The sequence below is a fragment of the Oncorhynchus keta genome, chromosome 34 (genome assembly GCF_023373465.1).
Source record: "Oncorhynchus keta strain PuntledgeMale-10-30-2019 chromosome 34, Oket_V2, whole genome shotgun sequence".
Taxonomy (NCBI): Eukaryota; Metazoa; Chordata; class Actinopteri; order Salmoniformes; family Salmonidae; genus Oncorhynchus; species Oncorhynchus keta.
Genome location: NC_068454.1, coordinates 55,119,063 through 55,142,171, shown reverse-complemented (window position 1 = coordinate 55,142,171; position 23,109 = coordinate 55,119,063). Strand labels below are relative to the sequence as shown.

Sequence of the window (23,109 nt, the reverse complement as noted above, 5' to 3'; positions counted from 1 at the left end):
ACTTCTCTGAGCCATCGTCATCACTCTCCTCTCAACTCAAGTGGACAATATTCTGTGACAAACAATGAATAGGCATTGAGAGGAGTTTGGTCATTTTACAAATGTATTCTTATTTAACAACAGTGAGTCATCTAATCAAAAGACGTTATGAAAGAATGAGACGATAGTAAAGCTTTCGGTTGGATGAATGGAGAATTGTGTATTTGTATGCCAAGGCAGAGGCTATTCTTCCAGGTGTCCAAACACATTAAGGCACGTGCATCACACATAAGACAAAACAGTACATCATATAACGTTATTAATCCCCATGCGTAACTACAAATCAAAAACGTATAATACAACAATATTACAATGTACGTGTGTGTAGAGTTTGTGTGCGCGTGTCTGTTCCTGTGTGTTTGTATCTCTTCACAGTCCCCGCTGTTCCATAAAGGTGTATTTTTTTGTCTGTTTAAACAAAATCGGATTCTACTGCTGTCATCAGTTACCTGATGTGGGATAGAGTTCCATGTAGCCATGGCTCTATGTAGGACTGTGTGCCTCACATATTCTGTTCTGGACTTGAGGATTGTGAAGAGACCTCTGGTAGCATGTCTTGTGGGGTATGTACAGTGAGGGGAAAAAAACAATTTGATCCCCTGCTGATTTTGTACGTTTGCCCACAAAAATCCAGAAAAATGCATGTCAAAAATGTATAACATTTTTGACATGCGCTTTTCTGGATTTTTGTTGTTGTTATTCTGTCTCTCACAGTTCAAATAAACCGACCATTAAAATTATAGACTGATCCTTTCTTTGTCAGTGGGCAAACGTACAGAATCAGCAGGGGATCAAATACTTTTCCCCTCACTGTATGGGTGTCTGGGCTGTGTGCTAGTAGTTTAGACAGCTTGGTGCATTCACCATGTCAACATTTCTTATGAAAATAAGTAGTGATGAAGTCAATCCCGCCTCTACTTTGAGCCGTGAGAGATTGACATTCATGTCATTAATGTTAGCTCTCTGTTTACTTTTAAGGGCCGGGCGTGCTGCCCTGTTCTGAGCCAATTGGAGCGGCAGATAGCCTAGTGGTCAGAGTGATGGGCCAGTAACCAAAAGGTTTCGAGATCGAATCTCTGAACAAGGCAGTTAACCCACTGTTCCTAGGCCGTCATTGTAACTAAGAATTTGTTCTTAACTGACTTGCCTAGTTAAATAAAGGATAAAATATTTATTTTTTTGTGTGTGTAATTTTCCGAGGTCCCTCTTTGTGGCACCTGACTACACGACTGAACAAGGTGCGACAAAACTAGGGCCTGTAGGACCTGCATTCTTGATAGTGTTGTTAAGATTCTGGACAGACTTCTCCACATCTTAGCTATTGTTGTATCAACAAGTTTTGACCATAATCGTTCAACTTCCTCAATTTAGGCCTTGGGGTTCTTGGTCATTCACATTTGTACGCTGCGGAACATAGTTGGCAAGATTCTTTGTGAGTGTGGGTAAGCTGCTCGGCCTAATTTCCCTTCACACTGTCACATCTCAATTTTAAATGATGCTTGCAGAGAACAAGTCAACTATCTGGTGACCTCTTATAAAATGTGTTTTTTTTTTTCACGCATTTGCTGTTCATGTGGCGTTTTCAGGCATCTGCCCAATCCACTCCGTCAATTTCCACTGGCTTGCTCTCCTTCCCGATTACCATATGCCACAGTGCATCATTCTACCCATTTGAAAATGCATTGCCAGTTCAGTTTCATTGGCATGACACCAGCATGGCTTATTAAAATCTTGCAAGTATTTCTGTCGAGCTAAATTCTCACCTACTTCCTGTCTCTCCTGTCAGTCACAAGCCTGCCGCCTAGCACCTCCCTGTCACAGACGGCCGGCTCCCAGAGTCTGGTGATGTCGTCATCGAGCATGGCCAGCGACGGCAGCGTGACTCTCACACTGGAGGACACACAGGGTATGCTGGACGCTCAACCTCAATTCACGCTCAACTTCAACGCACAGGTAACCACTCTGAAACACACACACAATCATGCAGGTAGACAACAGCACATACACAGGTAACCACTCTGAAAAATACACACATGGGCGTGCATACACCCACCCACACACAGATATCTTACTATACTTTTTGGGGACCAACAATTGATTCCCCATTCAAAATCATATTTCCCTAAACCTAACCACTGACCTTAATTCTAACCCTAAATCTAAACCTAACCATAATTCTAACCCTAAATCTAAACCTAACCACTAACCTTAATTCTAACCCTAAATCTAAACCTTTTATTTGTATTTATTTATTTCACTTTTATTTAACCAGGCAGGCTAGTTGAGAACAAGTTCTCATTTGCAACTGCGACCTGGCCAAGATGAAGCATAGCAATTCGACACATACAACAACACAGAGTTACACATGGAATAAACAAAACATACAGTTAATAATACAGTATAAAAAAGAAAACAAAACGTCTATATACAGTGAGTGCAAATGAAGTAAGACAAGGGAGTTAAGGCAATAAATAAGAACAATGGCTTTGGGGGTGACCAGTGAGATATACCTGCTGGAGCGCGTGCTACGAATGGGTGCTGCTATGGTGACCAGTGAGCTGAGATAAGGCAGGGTTTTACCAAGCAGAGACTTGTAGATAACCTGTAGCCAGTGGGTTTGGCGACAAGTATGAAGCGAGGGCCAACCAACGAGAGCGTACAGGTCGCAGTGGTGGGTAGTGTATGGGGCTTTGGTGACAAAACGGATGTCACTGTGATAGACTGCATCCAATTTGTTGAGTGTTGGAGGCTATTTTATAGATGACATCGCCGAAGTCGAGGATCAAATCAAATCAAATTTTATTTGTCACATACACATGGTTAGCAGATGTTAATGGGGGTGTAGTGAAATGCTTGTGCTTCTAGTTCCGACAATGCAGTTATAACCAACAAGTAATCTAGCTAACAATTCCAAAACTACTACCTTATAGACACAAGTGTAAGGGGATAAAGAATATGTACATAAAGATATATGAATGAGTGATGGTACAGAGCGGCATAGGCAAGATACAGTAGATGGTATTGAGTACAGTATATACATATGAGATGAGTATGTAAACAAAGTGGCATAGTTAAAGTGGCTAGTGATACATGTATTACATAAAGATGCAGTAGATGATATAGAGTACAGTATATACATATACATATGAGATGAATAATGTAGGGTATGTAAACATTATATTAGGTAGCATTGTTTAAAGTGGCTAGTGATACATGTATTACATAAAGATGCAGTAGATGATATAGAGTACAGTATATACATATACATATGAGATGAATAATGTAGGGTATGTAAACATTATATTAGGTAGCATTGTTTAAAGTGGCTAGTGATATATTTTACATCATTTCCCATCAATTCCCATTATTAAAGTGGCTGGAGTTGAGTCAGTGTATTGGTAGCAGCCACTCAATGTTAGTGGTGGCTGTTTAACAGTCTGATGGCCTTGAGATATAAGCTGTTTTTCAGTCTCTCGGTCCCAGCTTTGATGCAACTGTACTGACCTCGCCTTCTGGATGATAGCGGGGTGAACAGGCAGTGGCTCGGGTGGTTGCTGTCCTTGATGATCTTTATGGCCTTCCTGTGACATCGGGTGGTGTAGGTGTCCTGGAGGGCAGGTAGTTTGCCCCCGGTGATGCGTTGTGCAGACCTCACTACCCTCTGGAGAGCCTTACGGTTGTGGGCGGAGCAGTTGCCGTACCAGGCGGTGATACAGCCCGACAGGATGCTCTCAATTGTGCATCTGTAGAAGTTTGTGAGTGCTTTTGGTGACGAGCCAAATTTCTTCAGCCTCCTGAGGTTGAATAGGCGCTGCTGCGCCTTCTTCACGATGCTGTCTGTGTGGGTGGACCAATTCAGTTTGTCTGTGATGGAGGAACTTAAAACTTACTACCCTCTCCACTACTGTTCCATCGATGTGGATAGGGGGGTGTTCCCTCTGCTGTTTCCTGAAGTCCACAATCATCTCCTTAGTTTTGTTGCCGTTGAGTGTGAGGTTATTTTCCTGACACCACACTCTGAGGGCCCTCACCTCCTCCCTGTAGGCCATCTCGTCGTTGTTGGTAATCAAGCCTACCACTGTTGTGTCGTCCGCAAACTTGATGATTGAGTTGGAGGCGTGCGTGGCCACGCAATCATGGGTGAACAGGGAGTACAGGAGAGGGCTCAGAACGCACCCTTGTGGGGCCCCAGTGTTGAGGATCAGCGGGGTGGAGATGTTGTTGCCTACCCTCACCACCTGGGGGCAGCCCGTCAGGAAGTCTAGTACCCAGTTGCACAGGGCGGGGTCGAGACCCAGGGTCTCGAACTTGATGACGAGCTTGGAGGGCACTATGGTGTTAAATGGCAAGCTGTAGTCGATGAACAGCATTCTCACATAGGTATTCCTCTTGTCCAGATGGGTTATGGCAGTGTGGTTGAGATTGCATCGTCTGTGGACCTATTTGGGCGGGAAGCAAATTGGAGTGGGTCTAGGGTGTTAGGTAGGGTGGAGGTGATATGGTCCTTGACTAGTCTCTCAAAGCACTTCATGATGACGGAAGTGAGTGATAGGGGGCGGTAGTCGTTTAGCTCAGTACCTTAGCTTTCTTGGGAAAAGGAACAATTGTGGCCCTCTTGAAGCATGTGGGAACAACAGACTGGGATAGGGATTGATTGAATATGTCTGTAAACACACCAGCCAGCTGGTCTGCGCATGCTCTGAGGGCGCAGCTGGGGATGCCGTCTGGGCCTGCAGCCCTGCGAGGGTTGACAAGTTTAAATGTTTTCCTCACGTCGGCTGCAGTGAATGAGAGTCCGCATGTTTTGGTTGCGGGCCGTGTCAGTGGCACTGTATTGTCCTCAAAGCGGGCAAAAAAGTTATTTAGTCTGCCTGGAAGCAAGACATCCTGGTCCGTGACGGGGCTGGTTTTCTTTTTGTAATCCGTGATTGACTGTAGACCCTGCCACATACCTCTTGTGTCTGAGCCGTTAAATTGAGATTCTACTTTGTCTCTATACTGACGCTTAGCTTGTTTGATTGCCTTGCGGAGGGAATATCTACACTGTTTGTATTCGGTCATGTTTCCGGTCACTTTGCCCTGATTAAAAGCAGTGGTTTGCGCTTTCAGTTTCACGCGAATGCTGCCATCAATCCACGGTCTCTGGTTTGGGAATGTTTTAATCGTTGCTATGGTAACGACATCTTCAACGCACGTTCTAATTCGCTCACCGACTCAGCGTATTCGTCAATGTTGTTGTTTGATGCAATACGAAACATATCCCAGTCCACGTGACGGAAGCAATCTTGGAGTGTGGAATCAGATTGGTCGGACCAGCGTTGAACAGACCTCAGCGCGGGAGCTTCTTGTTTTAGTTTCTGTCTGTAGGCAGGGATCAACAAAATGGAGTCGTGGTCAGCTTTTCCGAAAGGAGAGTGGGGCAGGGCCTTATATGCGTTGCGGAAGTTAGAATAGCAATAATCCAAGGTTTTTCCAGCCCTGGTTGCGCAATCGATATGCTGATACAATTTAGGGAGTCTTGTTTGGTAGGATGGCCAGTTTTACGAGGGTATGTTTGGCAGCATGAGTGAAGGATGCTTTGTTGCAATATTGGAAGCCGATTCTAGATTTAATTTTGGATTCGAGATGCTTAATGTGAGTCTGGAATGAGAGTTTAAAATCTAACCAGACATCTAGTTATTTGTAGTTATCCACGTATTCGAAGTCAGAGCCGTCCAGAGTAGTGATGTTGGACGGGCGGGCAGCTGCGGGCAGTGATCGATTGAATATCATGCATTTAGTTTTTTACTTGCATTTAAGAGCAGTTGGAGGCCACGGAACGAGAGTTGTATGGCATTGAAGCTCGTCTGGAGGTTAGTTAACACAGTGTCCAAAGAGGGGCCAGAAGTATACAGAATGGTGTCGTCTGCGTAGAGGTGGATCAGAGAATCACCAGCTGCAAGAGCGACTTCATTTATGTATACAGAGAAGAGAGTCGGCCCGAAAATTGAACCTTGTGTCACCCCCATAGAGACTGCCAGAGGTCGGACAACAGGCCCTCCGATTTGACACACTGAACTCTATCAGAGAAGTAGTTGGTGAACCAGGCGAGGCAATAATTTGAGAAACCAAGGCTGTCGAGTCTGCCAATAAGAATGTGGTGATTGACAGAGTCGAAAGCCTTGGCCAGATTGATGAATACGGCTGCCCAGTAATGTCTCTTATCGATGGTGGTTATGATATCGTTTAGGACCTTGAGCGTGGCTGAGGTGCACACATGACCAGCTCTGAAACCAGATTGTATAGTGGAGAAGGTATGGTGGGATTCGAAATGGTCGGTAATCTGTTTGTTAACTTGGCTTTCGAAGACTTTAGAAAGATAGGGAAGGATAGATATGGGTTTGTAGCAGTTTGGGTCTAGAGTGTCACCCCCTTCTAGGAGGGGGATGACCGCGGCAGCTTTCCAGTCTTTGGGAATCTCAGAGAATACGAAAGAGAGGTTGAACAGGCTAGTAATAGGAGTTGCAAAAATTTCGGCAGATCATTTTGTAAAGAGAGGGTCCAGATTGTCTAGCCCGGGTGATTTGTAAGGGTCTAGATTTTGCAGCTCTTTCAGAACATCAGCTATCTGGATTTGGGTGAAGGAGAAATGGTGGAGGCTTTGGCGGGTTGCTGTGGAGGGTGCCGGGCAGTTTACCGTGGTAGGGGTAGCCAGGTGGAAAGAATGGCCAACCACAGAGAATTGCTTATTGAAATTCTCAATTATAGTGGATTTATCGGTGGTAACAGTGTTTCCTAGCCTCAGTGCAGTGGGCAGCTGGGAGGAGGTGATCTTATTCTCCATGGACTTTACAGTTGTCCCAGAACTTTTTTGAGTTTGTACTACAGGATGCACATTTCTGTTTGAAAAAGCTAGCCTTGGCTTTCCTAACTGCTTGTGTATATGAAAAGTTGCATATCACGGGGGCTATTCGATGCTAATGCAGAACGCCACAGGATGTTTTTGTGCTGGTCAAGGGCAGACAGGTCTGCAGTGAACCAAAGACTATATCTATTCCTTGTTCTACATTTTTTGAATGGAGCATGCTTATTTATTTAAGATGGTGAGGAAGGCACTTTTAAAGAATAACCAGGTATCTTTTATTGACGGGATCAGGTCAATGTCATTCCAGGATACCCCGGCCAGGTAGATTAGAAAGGCCTGTTCGTGTTTTAGGGAGCGTTTGACAATGATGAGGGGTGGTCGTTTGATCGCAGATATATTACGGATGCAGGCAATGAGGCAGTGATCGCTGAGAACTTGATTGAAAACAGCAGAGGTGTATTTGGAGGGCGAGTTAGTTAGGATGATATCTATGAGGGTGCCTGTTTACGGATTTGGGGTTGTACCTGGTAGGTTCATTGATAATTTGTGTGAGATTGAGAGCATCAATCTCAGCTTGTAGGATGGCCGGGGTGTTAAGCATATCCCAGTTTAGGTCACCTAGTAGCACGAGCTCAGAAGATATATGGGGGGCAATCAATTCACATAGGGTGTCGAGGGCACAGCTGGGGGCAGAGGGTGGTCTATAGCAAGCGGCAACGGTGAGAGACTTGTTTCTGTAAAGGTTCATTTTTAGAAGTAGAAGCTCGAATTGTTTGGGTACAGACCTGAGTAGTAAGACAGAACTCTGCAGGCTATCTCTGCAGTAGATTGCAACACCGCCCCATTTGGCAGTTCTATCTTGGCGGAAAATGTTATAGTTAGGGATGGCGATTTCAGGGTTTTTGGTGCTTTTCCTAAGCCAGGATTCAGACACGGCGAAGACATCCGGGTTGGCAGAGTGTGCTAAAGCAGTGAGTAAAACAAACTTAGGGAGGAGGATTCTAATGTTAACATGTATGAAACCAAGGCTTTTACAGTTACAGAAGTCAACAAATGAGAGCACCTGGGGAGTGGGAGTGGAGCTAGGCACTGCAGGACCTGGATTAACCTCTACATCACCAGAGGAACAGAAAAGAAGTAGGATAAGGGTACGACTAAAGGCTATACGAACTGGCCGTCTAGTATGTTCGGAACAGAGAGTAAAAGGAGCCGGTTTCTGGTCACGATAGCATAGATTCAAGGCAGACAGACAAAGGTGAAGTAGGATGTGAGTAAATTGGAGGTAAACCTAGGCATTGAGTAATGACGTCTCTAGAGACTTTTAAACCAGGTGATGTCATCGCATATGTAGGAGGTGGAACAGCATGGTTGGTTAAGGCATATTGACCAGGGCTAGAGGCTCTACAGTGAAATAAGACAGTAATCACTAACCAGGACAGTAATGGCCGAGGCATATTGATATTAGAGAGAGAGGCATGCGTAGCCAAGTGATCATATGGGTCCAGTGAGTGGTTGGGCTGGCTGGGGACACGGCGATTCAGACAGTTAGCATGCCGTGCCAAACAAGCTAGCAGTTAGTAGGCTGGGGCTAACAAGCTAGCAGTTAGCAGACCGGGTATAGCAAGCTAACAGTTAGCAGACCGAGGCTAGCAAGTTAGCAGAAACGCCTTTGGGTGCGTCACGATGGAGGTAAGTCTGTTTTTGCCTCCTCGTGCGGTAATGTCGATAGACCAGTCATGGCTTAGTAGGGTTCCAAGTAGCTCTAGATAGCTAGCAGGTTAGCAGAATGTGCCTTCAGCGGACGTTGCGCCTGAGGGGCCTGTTGGAATCCTCGGGCAGATTATGTCGGTATTCCAGTTGTAGAGGATCGGGGTTCTGTGCACCGTACCGGCAGTAGAAGGGGGCCGGATATTGTAGCTAGTTGCGAGGATCCAGATGAAAAGGTTCAGAGTTTGCGGTAGGAATCCGGGGATATGGAGAGAAAAATATGTCCTTTATGCTCTGGTTTGAGTCACGTTGTACCAACTGGCGAGAGCTTTCCAAGCTAAAGGTTAGCTGGTGACAGCTCGCAGTGGTTTGTTGACTGATCGCTGGTAGCTAGTTAGCTGGCTAGCTTCAGTTGAGGGATTCCAGATCCGAAGTAAATAGAAATACTTTAGAAAAAAGCAGATCCATGCCACATTGGGTGAGGCGGGTTGCAGGAGAGTATTTAGAAGTTGAGGTTTAGGAAAATATTTTTAAAAGATCTGCGAAGAAAAATATATAAAAAGATATATACAAGGGACACGACAGGACAAAGACGTCTGACTGCTACGCCATCTTGGAATCTTAATTCTAACCCTAAATCTAAACCTAACCAATAACCTTAATTCTAACCCTAAATCTAAACCTAACCAATAACCTTAATTCTAACCCTAAATCTAAACCTAACCACTAACCCTAAATCTAAACCTAACCACTAACCTTAATTCTTACCCTAAATCTAAGCCTAAAATATACTTTTTAAATTGAAGACCACTTCTCAGAATTTGAGTTGGTTTACTATTCTTGTGAGGACTTCTGGTACTCACAAGTATAGTAAAAGGTGTACACACACACACACACACACACACACACACACACACACACACACACACACACACACACACACACACACACAAACAAACAAACAAACAAACAAACAAACAAACAAACAAACAGTAACAGTGAATATTTTCTCTCCATAGAGTCAGCAGTACCAAACTATGCTCAGTGACCAGGATCTCTCAGGACAACAGGCCGGCTCCACCCAGCAGGTCATACTGGTCAGTCACCACCCCCAGGCCACTGAGGAACAGCCCGACAATATTTACAGGGTCAGTCAGTGTATGCGTGTACGTGTGTTGTTAACAGATATCTAAGAAGGACCAGGCGGTGGGTAGGATAACGTGCGTGTAACGTGTGTGTTGTGTTGAAACCAGCTGTCAGAGGAGAGCCAGGTGGTGGAGAAGGAGGACCAGGGGGAGAACCAGAAGCAGAACCAGTGTTTCTACTGCAATCAGGTGTGTCAGAGCGCCAACACGCTGCGACGCCACTGCAGGCAGGCCCACGGCAAGGACCGGTGCCACGTCTGCAGAGTGTGTGGCAAGGCCTTCAAAAGAGCTACTCACTTAAAGGTAAGCACAGACAGACACACAGTCGCCCACACACACACTGGAGACTGGACTATAGCATGGAACACTGTCAAGTATGCAGAGTGTGTGGCAAAAAAACACACAGTAGGTCTGGGCAGACATACACACCCATTACAGCATGTTTGTATGTTGTATGTATTCCTTCCATTCCCTGATAGTATTTGCCCTGTCTTGCCCTCAGAGCAGATTTCAACTCTGGATAATCGTTTCCTGTGGGACCAGCTCTGAGTACTCTTGAGTGTATTCTGGGTGTTTTCTGGGCGGTGGGACGGGGCTAAGAGTGGGTTACAGGAGTCAAACGGCCGAAGGTTTCTCTGCATTCAGGGGACTTTAAACACAATCGCCTTAGAGGACTTGAGCACAATGGCTAACGCCTTTATTCTGCTGCTCCAGTTTCTTACGGGGTCTCGTAACAACTATAAATCAACTGTCACTCTTCCCTCTCTCTGTGTCCCAAATGCCTACTGCCTCCTGACAGGGTAATAATAGCCCCGGGAGGAGCGAGAGGTAAAAGTTAATAGCTGAAGTCCAATTTCAGGCTGATGGTAATTTTCTCGAGTGCAAACTTTTTCCTCCTCTGACAATGCTACTCACGAGGATACGGCTGCCCAAGGAAGAGAGGCTCTCCATTTAATATCTCCACCCCAGCACGTAAACAGTGGGAAGCTCTCAGCATTGAGGAGAGGCAGGAGCTTGACCTAATTTCTAGGGTTATAAGCAGAAGCAAGCTGCTCTCATCCAGCCTGGGAGCCACGCTGTTCTGCAACTCCTCAATGTCCTCCTCTGTCCTTGGCCATGTACTGTGTGTGTGTGTGCGAGCGTATGACCGTCTTTACCTGATATGACACGTGTGATCCCCTGATGGTGTGTCTGTGTCCATGTGTATGAACAAGAGAGCGAGAGAGCACATTAGATGTGCGTTTCATTCAGAGAGAGTTTGTGTGTGTTAAGATCTATGGCTCAGTGACGCCCCCCTCATTCCTTGCTCATCCTGATCCCAAAAGCTTTCCTCATCTCATTTACGGAATTAAACGCTCCTTTGGAAAGGGGGAGCACGGCTGGAACCGTATCAAAGCCTGTTCCGTGCTAATCGGCAGCCCCATGTAACCCCGGAGGGGACATTTGGCGCATAGACTTCCCTGAAACTGGCTGATTTTCCATTTAGAGGAGTGGATACTTTGTTAGTACATTAAGCTTATCAAGCATCTGATGCAATTACGCAAACAGATTTTAGTTCCTTGGTGTCTGAGATTAGAGAATGTTTAATTCATGTTTTGTTTTATTTCTCCACTTTACAAACTGTTGCTGGGTTCATTAACTTTATGATGTCATTTAGCGATGGAGAGAGACAAACGGCAACAGTTTCATCAATAGTTAAGAGGGAAATACCAGTACTTTTATCAATAATGTTTAGGAGTTGAGTAGCGTTTATTTAAAGGTCAATACTAGGGCTGCTCAAAGTGGGGACCGCAGGCCAAACTTCACCCTGGACAACATTTGGACCGAAGGGTTGCGCACACACAACCCTCACACATGTTTGTCTGTGTAGTTGGTTTGCTTGATCAGACTTTTCTATGACTCTGGGGACATGCAGAGGAAGTTATTTTACAAACTTTCAGTTTCTGATTTTTCTTGATCTTTAAAAGCAACTCTCATTCATCACACTACCCTGTGACGAGACTGGCCTTGTTGTTTCTTTGTTCATGACTAGACGGGAGTTTTCTTCAGTCTTCTTCATTAGACTTAGGAGTCTCTTGAGGATTCGTTATTAGACTGGAGTTTCTTGATGGGTTGTCATTGGACTTTGAGCTTCATTGATGGTTTGTTAGTAGACTTTGGGGTTTCTGGATGGTTCTGCATTAGAATTTATTTTTTTTTAAATTGGGGGGGGTCCATCTTTAGACTTTTGGGTTTCCAATGTTCCCAGATGTTTTTTTTTCACGGTTTTAAGTGTACGCTGGCGCAGTTGGCGGGCCAGTTCTCGTGCAAATTGCAGATAAAAAAAATCTATATATTTGCTATGTTTTTTTTGTTCTGTGTCCCCGGACCTTTGACCTCTTTCTCCTACAGGAGCACGAGCGTGTCCACCAGCGAGGACCTTCACTGGGCTCCCAAAGGCCCAAGTTCTTCAAATGCTCCTCCTGTGACAAAGCCTTCGCCAAGCCCAGCCAACTAGAGAGACACAACCGCACACACACAGGTAATCCCACACACGCACGCACAACGTTAACTCGAATAAATCCCTGACTACTATTCTGTTTAGGTCTATTGTACATCCCAGCCTTGAAGGCGCAAAAGTAAAAATATACCATAGGAATGAAGATGCTATCCTAGTCCTCGACTAGAGTGGCCTTTCATCAGGCATTTGGGACACTTTCAAAGACCTTAGGGAAAACATTTTCATGTATATGCCTCAATGGCAAAATGACCAAATTATCTTCTTCAAAGCAAATCATGGACTCTCCTAAGATGAATTTAACACAACTCCGACACAACAAAGTAGGGATGTGCATTTGCTTCTCTTGAATTGGGACCTTTTTTGTTCTGGAGAGGTAAGTAATTAAGGTGAAGTGCGACTTGAACGTTTTGACTCGTTGGTACCTACTGCCTACTACTTATGGCCACCCACTCAATGGCTGTGTCAGTGGCAGGCCGGGGTGAGAACTGTAATGTTGTGTGTTGAAGAGGCAGCTGAACCGGCGGGGGGAGGGGGGGGGGGGGTCCTGTCTTACCTCTAATCATCCCCAGCAGGAGAGACTGTAAGAGAGCTCGTACACACGATATGAAATGACATAGCCTAGCTTGCTAGTCACGTCAGTCATGTCAGCAAGCGAAAAGCATCACAATCACAACCGTCGCTCTTAGCACTTCTTTAAGCAAACGGGGGGAACCGTCGTACTAGAAATGTGTTTTAATCTCCATCTCCACATCAGAAGAGAGGCAGATCCACGGTCTTCAACAAAATGTGTGGCTGTTTTCTCACAGTGCCGTTTTAATGGTTTAGATTGAGGAAGAAGGTACTTAAATAATGTCCATGGACTTAGTTACAGACATAACAGGTCTTTGCTCAATTTCAGTTAAATAAGTCCATGTATTTTTGACTGTAATGGTAGCGATTATGGCAGGTCATTATGTTCCAAGATTATGCACAGTAGGCTACGGATTTACACTTTGCCGGTGGTTCACATCTTTCAGCCGATAATGTAAGCTGACAAGACCTTTCCATTTTTTATAAAAATGTTATTAAAATGGATGTAAATTGCTACCGCTTGCAGTAATATAGTGCAACGCATCAATTACTGTACGTGCATTCACTTTTTAGAAGTACTTCTGTTCCATATTTCAAACTTGTTTTTGTGCGAGACAACTTTTTTATTGCCTTCACTGCACACGAGATTTAGAATGTGTGTTTTGTATTCATCCGGCGAAGTTCACCACCATGTGCGAGTAAACTTTGTACTGAAAGTCTTGAGAAGGTGTCTCTCTGTTTTTCAGGTGAGCGTCCCTTTAAGTGTTCCCAGTGTGACAAGGCCTTCAACCAGAAGAGTGCCCTGCAGGTACACACGGTCAAACACACAGGGGAGAAGCCCTACAAGTGTGAGATCTGCAGCATCAGCTTCACACAGAAGAGCAACATGAAGCTGCACATGAAGAGGTCGCACGGCTACGGTGAGCCACGGACACACAGAGACACAAAACACGCACAACCCCCCGCAAGAATATCACACTCGAGACGCGGCAAAAAAAACTCTAAAGCCCGAGCACCACTCAAGTGTTTGTGCATGTGTGTGGTTGAGCTGAGATGAAAGGTGACCTTGTGCGAAATTCACAGCCAGACAAAACCTTGCTTGTCAGTCTCCGATACCAGCCATTGAGTGGGGCGGCAGGGTAGCCTAGTGGTTAGAGCGTTGGACTAGTTCAAATCCCCGAGCTGACATGGTACAAATCTGACGTTCTGCCCCTGAACAGGCAGTTAACCCACTGTTCTTAACTGACTTGCCTAGTTGCCTAGGTAAACTAAAAATCTTTAAAATCCTGAGCATCCCTACATGCTTTCTCTCTGAGGAGGCCAGTCCATTATTGATGGACGCCACAGCCCAGATGACACCCTTTTCTCTAAAATCTCGCGGACTGGGATATGTTCCGAGTAGCCTCTGAGAATAACATTGACGTGCACGCGAACACGGTGACTGAGTTCAACAGGAAGTGTATAGGGGATGTTGTTCCCACGCCTAAAATGACATACCCTAATCTAACTGCCTGTAGCTCAGGACCGGAAGCAAGGATCAAATCAAATGTTATTTGTCACATCTGCCGAATACAACAGGTGCAGTCCTTACTGTGAAATGCTTACTTACAGTAAAAACGAGGCTATATGCTGGGGGTACCGGTATCGAGTCAATGTGCGGGGGTACATGTTAGTCAAGGTCATTTGTACATGTACGTAGGGGTAAAGTGACTATGCATAGATGATAAACAGCGAGTAGCAGCAGTGTAAAAACAAAGGGTGGGAGGAAGTGTCAATGTAAATAGTCCAGGTGGCCATTTGATACATTTTTCAGCAGTAATGGCTTGGGGGTAGAAGCTGTTAAGGAGCCTTTTGGACCTAGACTTGGCGCTCCAGTACTGCTTGCCATGGAGTAGCAGAAAGAACAGTCTATGACTTGGATGACTGAAGTCTTTCACAATTTTTTGGGCCTTCCTCTGACACCGCCGAGTTTATAGGTCTTGGATGGCAGGAAGCCTGGCCCCAGTGATGGACAGGGCGGTACGCACTACCCTCTGTAACGCTTTACGGTCGGAGGCCGAGCAGTTGCCATACCAGGCGGCGATGCAACCGGTCAGGATGCTCTCGGTGGTGCAGCTGTAGAGCCTTTTGAAGCCAAGAAACATGAGCAATGGACATTAGGCCAGTGGAATTCTATCCTTTGGTCAGATGAGTCCAAATTTGCGATCTTTGGTTCCAACCGCCGTGTCTTTGTGTGTCGAAGAGTAGGTGTTCTCTGCATGTGTGGTTCCCACTGTGAAGCATTGAGGAGGTGGTGGGGGGGTGCTTTGCTGGTGACACTGTCTGTGATTTATTTAGAATTCAAGCCACACTTAGCCAGCATGACTACCACAGCATTCTGCAGCGATACGCCATCCCATCTGGTTTGCACTTAGTGGGACTATCATTGAACAATGACCCAACACACCTCCAGGCTGTATAACGGCTATTTGACCAAGAAGGAAGGTGATGGAGTGCTGCATCAGATGACCTGGCCTCCGCAATCACCCGACCTCAACCCAATTGAGATGGTTTGAGATGAGTTGGACCGCAGAGTGAAGGAAAAGTAGCCAACAAGAGCTTGATATATGTGGGAACTCCTTCAAGACTGTTGGAAATGTGTTCCAGGTGAAGCTCCTTGAGAGAATGCCAAGTGTGTGCAAAGCTGTCATCAAGGCAAAGGGTGGCTATTTACTTTATACTTATATTTTTGTTTTAACACTTTTTTTGGTTACTACATGATTTCATATGTGTTTATTATATCATTTAGACAACACAAAAAATAAATAAAAGTGGTTAGTGGTTAGATGTGTCCAAACTCTCGACTGGGCCTGTATATTTTATTCAGCTTTATTCTTCATATTATAAAATAACGCCACAGAATTATAAATAAAATCTTGTGTACAGAATGACTAGTGAAGCCCACAGCCATATGGCATAGCCACATCAGAACCTAACATACGGTCAACTCTGAGTATGCTATTCTGTTCTTTCTGAAATAGACTACATATCATGCTTCTTTAGACCTGTCTAAAATCAAATAAAAAACATGGATGTATTAGACTTTTTAAAATGGCTTGTTGGCTATGTGTGAAAGCCAGGAGATGCTAATTGTTAATTAACAGTCAATAACCTTTAGACCGACAGTTAGTGTTTGACAATCACCGGCTGATGAAATGTCATAACCGCCACCGCCCTAGGCGCAACAGCACCTCTTAAACCTCATGAGGCTGAAGAAATTTGGCTTGACCCTTAAGACCCTCACAAACTTTTACAGATGCACAATTGAGAGCATCTTGTCGGGCTGTATCACCGCCTGGTACGGCAACTGCACCGCCCGCAACTGCAGGGTTCTCCAGAGGGTGGTACGGTCTGCCCAATGCATCACCGGGGGCATACTGCCTGCCCTCCAGGACACCTACAGCATCCGATGTCACAGGAAGGCCTAATAGATCATCAACGACATCAACTACCTGAGCCACGACCTGTTGACCCCACTATCATCCGTTCAGGTGCATAAAAGCTGGGTCCGAGAGACTGAAAACCAGCTTCTCTCAAGGCCGTCAGACTGTTAAATAGCCGTCACTAGCCGGCTACCACCCGGTTACTCAACCCTGCACCTTAGAGGTTGCTGTCCTATATACATAGACATGGTATCGCTGGCCACTTTACTAATAATGGAACACTAGTCACTTTAATAATGTTTACATACTGTTTTACATATCTCATATGTACAATTAAAGTCGGACGTTTACATACACCTTAGCCAAATAAATTTAAACTCTGTTTTTCACAATTTCCTGACTTTTAATCCTAGTAAAAAATGCCCTGTCTTAGGTCAGATAGGATCACCACTTTATTTTAAGAATGTGAAATGTCAGGATAATAGTAGAGATTGATTAATTTCAGCTTTTATTTCTTTCATCACATTCCCAGTGGGTCAGAAGTTTACATACACTCAATTAGTATTTGGTAGCATTGAATTTAAATAGTTTAACTTAGGTCAAACGTTGCAGGTAGCCTTCCACAAGCTTCCCACAATAGGTTGTGTGAATTTTGGCCCATTCCTCCTGACTGAGCTGGTGTAACTGAGTCAGGTCTGTAGGCCTCCTTGCTTGCACACGCTTTTTCAGTTTTGCCCACAAATGTTCTATGGGATTGAGGTCAGGGCTTTGTGATGACCACTCCAATACCTTGACTTTGTTGTCCATAAGCCTTTTTGCCACAACTTGGAAGTATGCTTTGGGTCATTGTCCATTTGGAAGACCGATTTGCAACCAAGCTTTAACTTCCTGACTGATGCCTTGAGATGTTGCTTCAATATATCCACATAATTATCCATCCTCATGGTGCCATCTATTTTGTGAAGTGCACCAGTCCCTCCTGCAGCAAAGCACCCCCACAACATGATGCTGCCACCTCCGTGCTTCACGGTTGAGATGGTGTTCTTCGACTTGCAAGCATCCCCCCTTTTCCTCCAAACATAACGATGGTCATTATGGCCAAACAGTTCTATTTTTGTTTCATCAGAACAGCGGACATTTCTTCAAAAAGTACAATCTTTGTGCCCACGTGCAGTTGTAAACCGTAGTCTGGCTTTTTTATAGCGGTTTTGGAGCAGTGGCTTCTTCCTTGCTGAGCAGCCTTTCAGGTTATGTCGATATAGGACTCGTTTTACTGTGGATAAAGATACTTTTGTTCCTGTTTCCTCCAGCATCTTCACATGGTCCTTTGCTGTTGTTCTGGGATTGATATGCACTTTTCGCACCAAAGTACGTTCATCTCTTGGAGACAGAACACATGTCCTTCCTGAGCGGTATGACGGCTGCGTGGTCCCATGGTGTTTATACTTGCTTACTATTATTTGTACAGATGAATGTGGTACCTTCAGGCGTTTGGAAATTGTTCCTAAGGATGAACCAGACTTGTGGAGGTCTACAATTGTTTTCTGAGGTCTTGGCTGATTTATTTTTATTTTCTTTTGATTTCTTTTGATCAGAAGCTTCTAAAGCCATGACATAATTTTCTGGAATTTTCCAAGCTGTTTAAAGGCACAGTCAATTTTAGTGTATGTAAACTTCTGACCCACAGAAATTGTGATACAGTGAAATAATGCATCTGTAAACAATTGTTGGACTTGTGTCATGCACAAAGTAGATGTCCTAACCGACTTGCCAAAACTATAGTTTGTTAACAAGACATTTGTGGAGTGGTTAAAAAAGGAGTTTTAAACTTTTGAAACTAGGGGGCACTACTTTTATTTTTGGAAAAATAACGTTCCCAAAGTAAACCGCATATTTCTCAGGACCAGATGCTAGATATGCATATAATTGACAGCTAGATATGCATATAATTGACAGCTTAGGATAGAAAACACTCTAAAGTTTCCAAAACTGTCAAAATATTGTCTGTGAGTATAACAGAACTGATATTGCAGGCGAAAGCCTAAGAAAAATCCAATCAGGAAGTGACTCATGTTTTGAAACCGTTGTGTTCCTATGCACCCCTATTGGCCACTGAAAGGGATATCAACCAGATTCCCTTTTCTACGTATTTCCTAAGGTGTCTACAGCATTTTGACATAGTTTCACGCCTTTATGTTGAAGAATGAGCGTAAACGACTACATTAAGTCCAGCTGAGGGCTCTCCGAGTGATTCTTGCGTAAAAGACAGATGTAGTCATTTTTCCTCTCGCTCCTATTGAAAAGCCAATTGTCCCAGTTGATATATTATTGAATAGATATTTGAAAAACACCTTGAGGATTGATTATAAAAAAACGTTTGCCATGTTTCTGTCGATATTATGGATATAATTTTCGGCATTGTCGTGACCGCTATTTCCGGTGGATTTCTAAACATAACGTGACAAACAAACAGAGGTATTTTGGGTATAAAAATGATCTTTATGGAACAAAAGGAACATTTGCTGTCTAACTGGGAGTCTCGTCAGTGAAAACATCCGAAGATCATCAAAGGTAAACGGTTAATTTGATTGCTTTTCTGATTTTCGTGACCAAGCTCCCTGCTGCTAGCTGGACATAATGCTGTGCTAGGCTATCGATAAACTTACACAAACGCTTGTCTTGCTTTGGCTGTAAAGCATCATTTCAAAATCTGAGATGACAGGGTGATTGACAAAAGGCTAAGCTGTGTTTCACTATATTTCACTTGTGATTTCATGAATATGAATATTTTCTCGTAATATTTTTTGACCGTTGCGGTATGCTAATTAGTGTCGTTGATGACAATTCTCCCGGATCCGGGATGGGTAGTTCTAAGAGTTAATGACTCCAACCTAAGTGTATGTAAACTTCCAACTTCAACTGTTTTTACTGTATTCTATTCTACTGTATTTTAGTCAATGACACTTTGACATTGCTTGTCCTATTATTTATATATTTCTTAATTCCGTTCTTTTACTTTTAGATGTGTGTGTGTTGTTGTGAATTGTTAGATACTACTGTTGGCACTAGGAGCACAAGCATTTCACTACATCCACAATAACATCTGATAAATATGTGTATGTGACCAATAACGTGATTTGATTTGTGGACTACTTTTGACCATGGCGCATAGGGATAAAGCTCACAAATCAGGCTGATACTCCATCTCTCAATTCTGCTACCTTTCCCTGCCTGAAAGGCCTTTTGATAGAGAAGGTTAGCCAGACTTGTGATGGCAGAACCTGTCCTTTTCATTCTCGACTGGACGCTCATACGGAAGCTTTCAACAGCCACCGAGCTGATTGACTGGAGCTGTAAGTCAGCGCTCTGATTCTCACTTGAAACGGGGAGTCGGCAACTTTTTTGTGACAAACTGCTTATGGCGGTGGCAAATGTTTGAACGGTATTTAGCATTTTCAATTGATTATTATGTTGGATGTTGACGTTGGGACTGTCTGGAATATGCAATTCTGGCAATATACCACGGCTAAGGCCTGTATCCAGGCACTGTGTGTGGTGGGGGGGTGTGAGTGTGAGTATCAGTCCTTGCGCGCCTATAGGGGAAGCCTAGCAACAACAAAAAATGTCTAGGACATTTCTAACAAACATTCACCTGGATGATTCACAATAGCTATTTTATTGAGAGTGTCAGTCAAATTTAAGTGAGTTCATTCAATAGATCTCCCCATAGTGCCTGTTTGGTTCTGTATACCTCCATTTAAACATTTGATGGTTAGTACAAAGGAAATGTCCTCTGCTGAACTGACTCTCGTGTCTATTGCTGGATCCCAAACAAAAAGGCTCTGTCTCGACTGCTGACAACATCTGTCCTCACCACCTCTTCATCTGCACTGATTGGGAAAAACAATATGGCTGAAGGCAACTCGTCGTCCTCAGGCTGACTCATCATCACCTTGCCAATTCTTCCAGATCAATGCATCGAAGGAGGGGAGGCGAGGAGAGGATTTTTTTTTAGACAATTGAGAAAGGGCTCTGGTAAAATTTCACCTGTCACTAACTTACCTCACAAGTGATAAATGCGTTGTGTGTTGCACTGTATTTTGTTCATTCTTAAACTCTGAAACTGAACCTAAAGACTTCCCTTGACACTCTCCGTTCTAACAGGGACGTTCATGAGTAACTTTCTCCCTCTCACTCTGTCCTTTCTCTCTCTTTCATTCTCTTCTCTCCCTCTCTCTGCCTCTCTCTCTCTCTCTGTGTCTTTATCTCTCTCTCTGTCTTTTTTTTTCTTGGACACAGGTCCCGATCGGACCCAGGAGGTGACTTTGGAGCAGGGGACAGAGACTGGAGTGGATGTCCCTCCCGAGCTGAATGACATGGAAGAGGTTGTCCAGGAGTCTTCTGGAGACTGGCACTGTGGTATTCCCAACGTGTTCCCTTAGCCCCCAACTCAGAATTGAATTGACCTTCCCAGTTTATCCCAGCATAGACTCTTTACTAGGCGTCTGTGCACTGATGATACGAAGCACTGATTTTACCACAAGTAGGTGTGGAAAACCTACCCCTCAGATCAACCCCCTCCTTTCCTCACCTCTTTTTAATTGAGTTGGACATTTCTGCACTTTTTCTAAAGTGATGTTGCCACGCACATCCCGAAAATAGAAAGCGTGTGCGGCCGTACCTCTACACGCATTAGGTCCTTAGCAGCAGCTATTTCTGCCCGTTTCTCTTGTCCTCAGATATGCATTAAAGGGACAATCTGTCATTGCTCCATCCATTTTTTGTTTTACTTTTAAATTCATGATATATACCCATTGATTATTGACGAACAAAAAGACAAGCAATTGTAAACAAACATTTTATCGCCCCAACATGGTTAAATCTATCCTTTTCATATCATGGTTGTTCAGTCCTTGATGGATGAATTTGGTTATATTTCTCCAGCTCCATCCCTCAGCTATTTACCAAATCGGTGGCGGATTGCCCGCTTTTATTATTGTTTGAACTGCAGATTGTCCCTTTAAAGGCAGAGAACTGGTCCCTCCATTGACTAAATTGCTGAATCAACCTGCGCTCCGATTCTCATTAGTATGAGTCCCTTACGAGACGTTTTAGTCAAAAAGCTGTTTAGTAATCATACGCTGACCTCCCAGTACAGTTCACCAGTCGGGGCTGTAGCTAGCTGAGGTAGACTACCGGCGGTTTTATCCCTAGACTGTTGTTTACTCTGTTTGCCAATAAGAGGAGTGAACGCTAGAGATCTGCATGGCTGCACTGTCAGTCCTGCGGTACTGGTTCACCCTGTAGAGTAGAATAACCACTCACCTGCCCCATCCGGAAACAGCCCTGTAGATCCGCGGTCCATAAGTCAGCAGTAGTCAGTCACAAACTGCTCCGTATGACCTATTACGGACTGGACTAGGTATAAGCAATAGTGTTAGAACTCCACCTTGCCCTCTGAAAGGCTGGATAGAAAGGTTTGCCTTATTGCGTATTCCTATCTAATCATTTCAGATCTACACAAGTGTATAACGGGCTGGGGCAGGGTCTAGGCATTGTTTCTAGACGGGGACTCGATCTCTCCCGTGCTCCCGGGCAGCTCCACACACTGCGAACAGGCCCACACTTAACTGTTTGACAACTGAGCTGTGCTTTAACAGGCACACACATTGGAGTGATCTATGTGCAGTTTACCAGAAAAGTACATTTCTTTTTAAAGTCACATATTTTTGCATATTTATGCTATACACTTTTATAAAAGGCAAGCTAAAGGTTTTGTTTTTGATTAATTAGTTGTAAAGAATATACATATATTTTTGCCATAAAGGTGAAGGTAGCCTTGAATGGTGAGACTATAAAGCGCTAAGAGTCATATGGGTCAGACCTGGGTTCAAATACACTACTATTTGAAATCATTCACTTTAGTCTGCCCGAAGTGCCAGGGTTTGCAGAATGCAATCTTGCAAATGACTACTCTATAGGTTTCATTGCGCCAGGCAAGCTCTATCAAGCCCGGATAAAGTATAATGATTTTGAAAAGTATTTGGTGTGGATTTGATCCCTCTCTTCTGAAACGTTATGCCTGTAAATTTGACAATGATGACGATGACCTGTGATACCACAGTTCTTGGCTGATGTATAAGGGCTTCAGGGGTTGACTCTCCACGTTCACAAGGTGTTGCATGAAATTGTCATTTAGTTGTAAGCTTATGCACAGCCATTTTGTAATCTGATATTTAATTTTGCAATGTAAATAGTGTATGATTGCATATATTTTTGGATTCCATATCACATTGGTTGTGAACAAGAGTTCATTTTTTGTCAATTACTGAACCAGTTTACAGACCGTAAGCTGTTAAGTGTTTTTTTTTGTTTTTTTTGTCAGGAATGTATTTTGTAATGTTGAAAAGTATTTAATTAATAAAACCAGTAATTTATTTACAGATTTAATGTGGACCAATTGTTTTAGAAATAATTTGTGTGAAGTTGATTGCATTTTGTCTGTGTCTCTGCATCAAAACCTTGTCTCTAGAAAAGGCAAGTGTTTAGCGATTGAAAAATCCATTGACACATAGTCAAAACCCATTTTTGTACCTCTATCTTTCATTAGTCCCAGAGTTATTAACCTTTCGCAGCATATGGAAAGAGCATGGCCACTTTCAACTTCTATAAAAACAAATGTCTCTTCCCCCACATTGAGGAATTATTAAATTCCTCTCCTTGATTATGCAATTATTGAGCAAACACAATTACTCTTGGAAGCAGGAGTGAGATGCAGCTCTGGCATGAGTCTGCTTCAAACGACACAATGACCTGACCTAAACAAAGATGAATATTTCATCACTTCTTGTACCCTACACCGGCAAGTTACTGCATGTGTGT

At 43.9% G+C, this 23,109-nt stretch overlaps 1 protein-coding gene across 2 annotated transcripts in view; it reads left to right on the top strand.

Moving 5' to 3' along the window:
• LOC118367300 (zinc finger protein 236-like) overlaps nt 1-22,672 on the top strand; it is a 92,906-nt gene extending 70,234 nt beyond the window's left edge. For both annotated transcript variants that reach the window (XM_035750623.2, XM_035750622.2), the window contains 6 exons: nt 1,826-1,992; nt 9,610-9,738; nt 9,844-10,038; nt 12,127-12,256; nt 13,552-13,725; nt 20,527-22,672. In XM_035750623.2, coding sequence (XP_035606516.2) covers nt 1,826-1,992; nt 9,610-9,738; nt 9,844-10,038; nt 12,127-12,256; nt 13,552-13,725; nt 20,527-20,669 — 938 coding nt within the window. In that variant the 3' untranslated portion in view covers nt 20,670-22,672. The remainder of the gene's footprint in view (nt 1-1,825; nt 1,993-9,609; nt 9,739-9,843; nt 10,039-12,126; nt 12,257-13,551; nt 13,726-20,526) is intronic.
• The last annotated feature ends 437 nt before the right edge of the window (nt 22,673-23,109 follow it).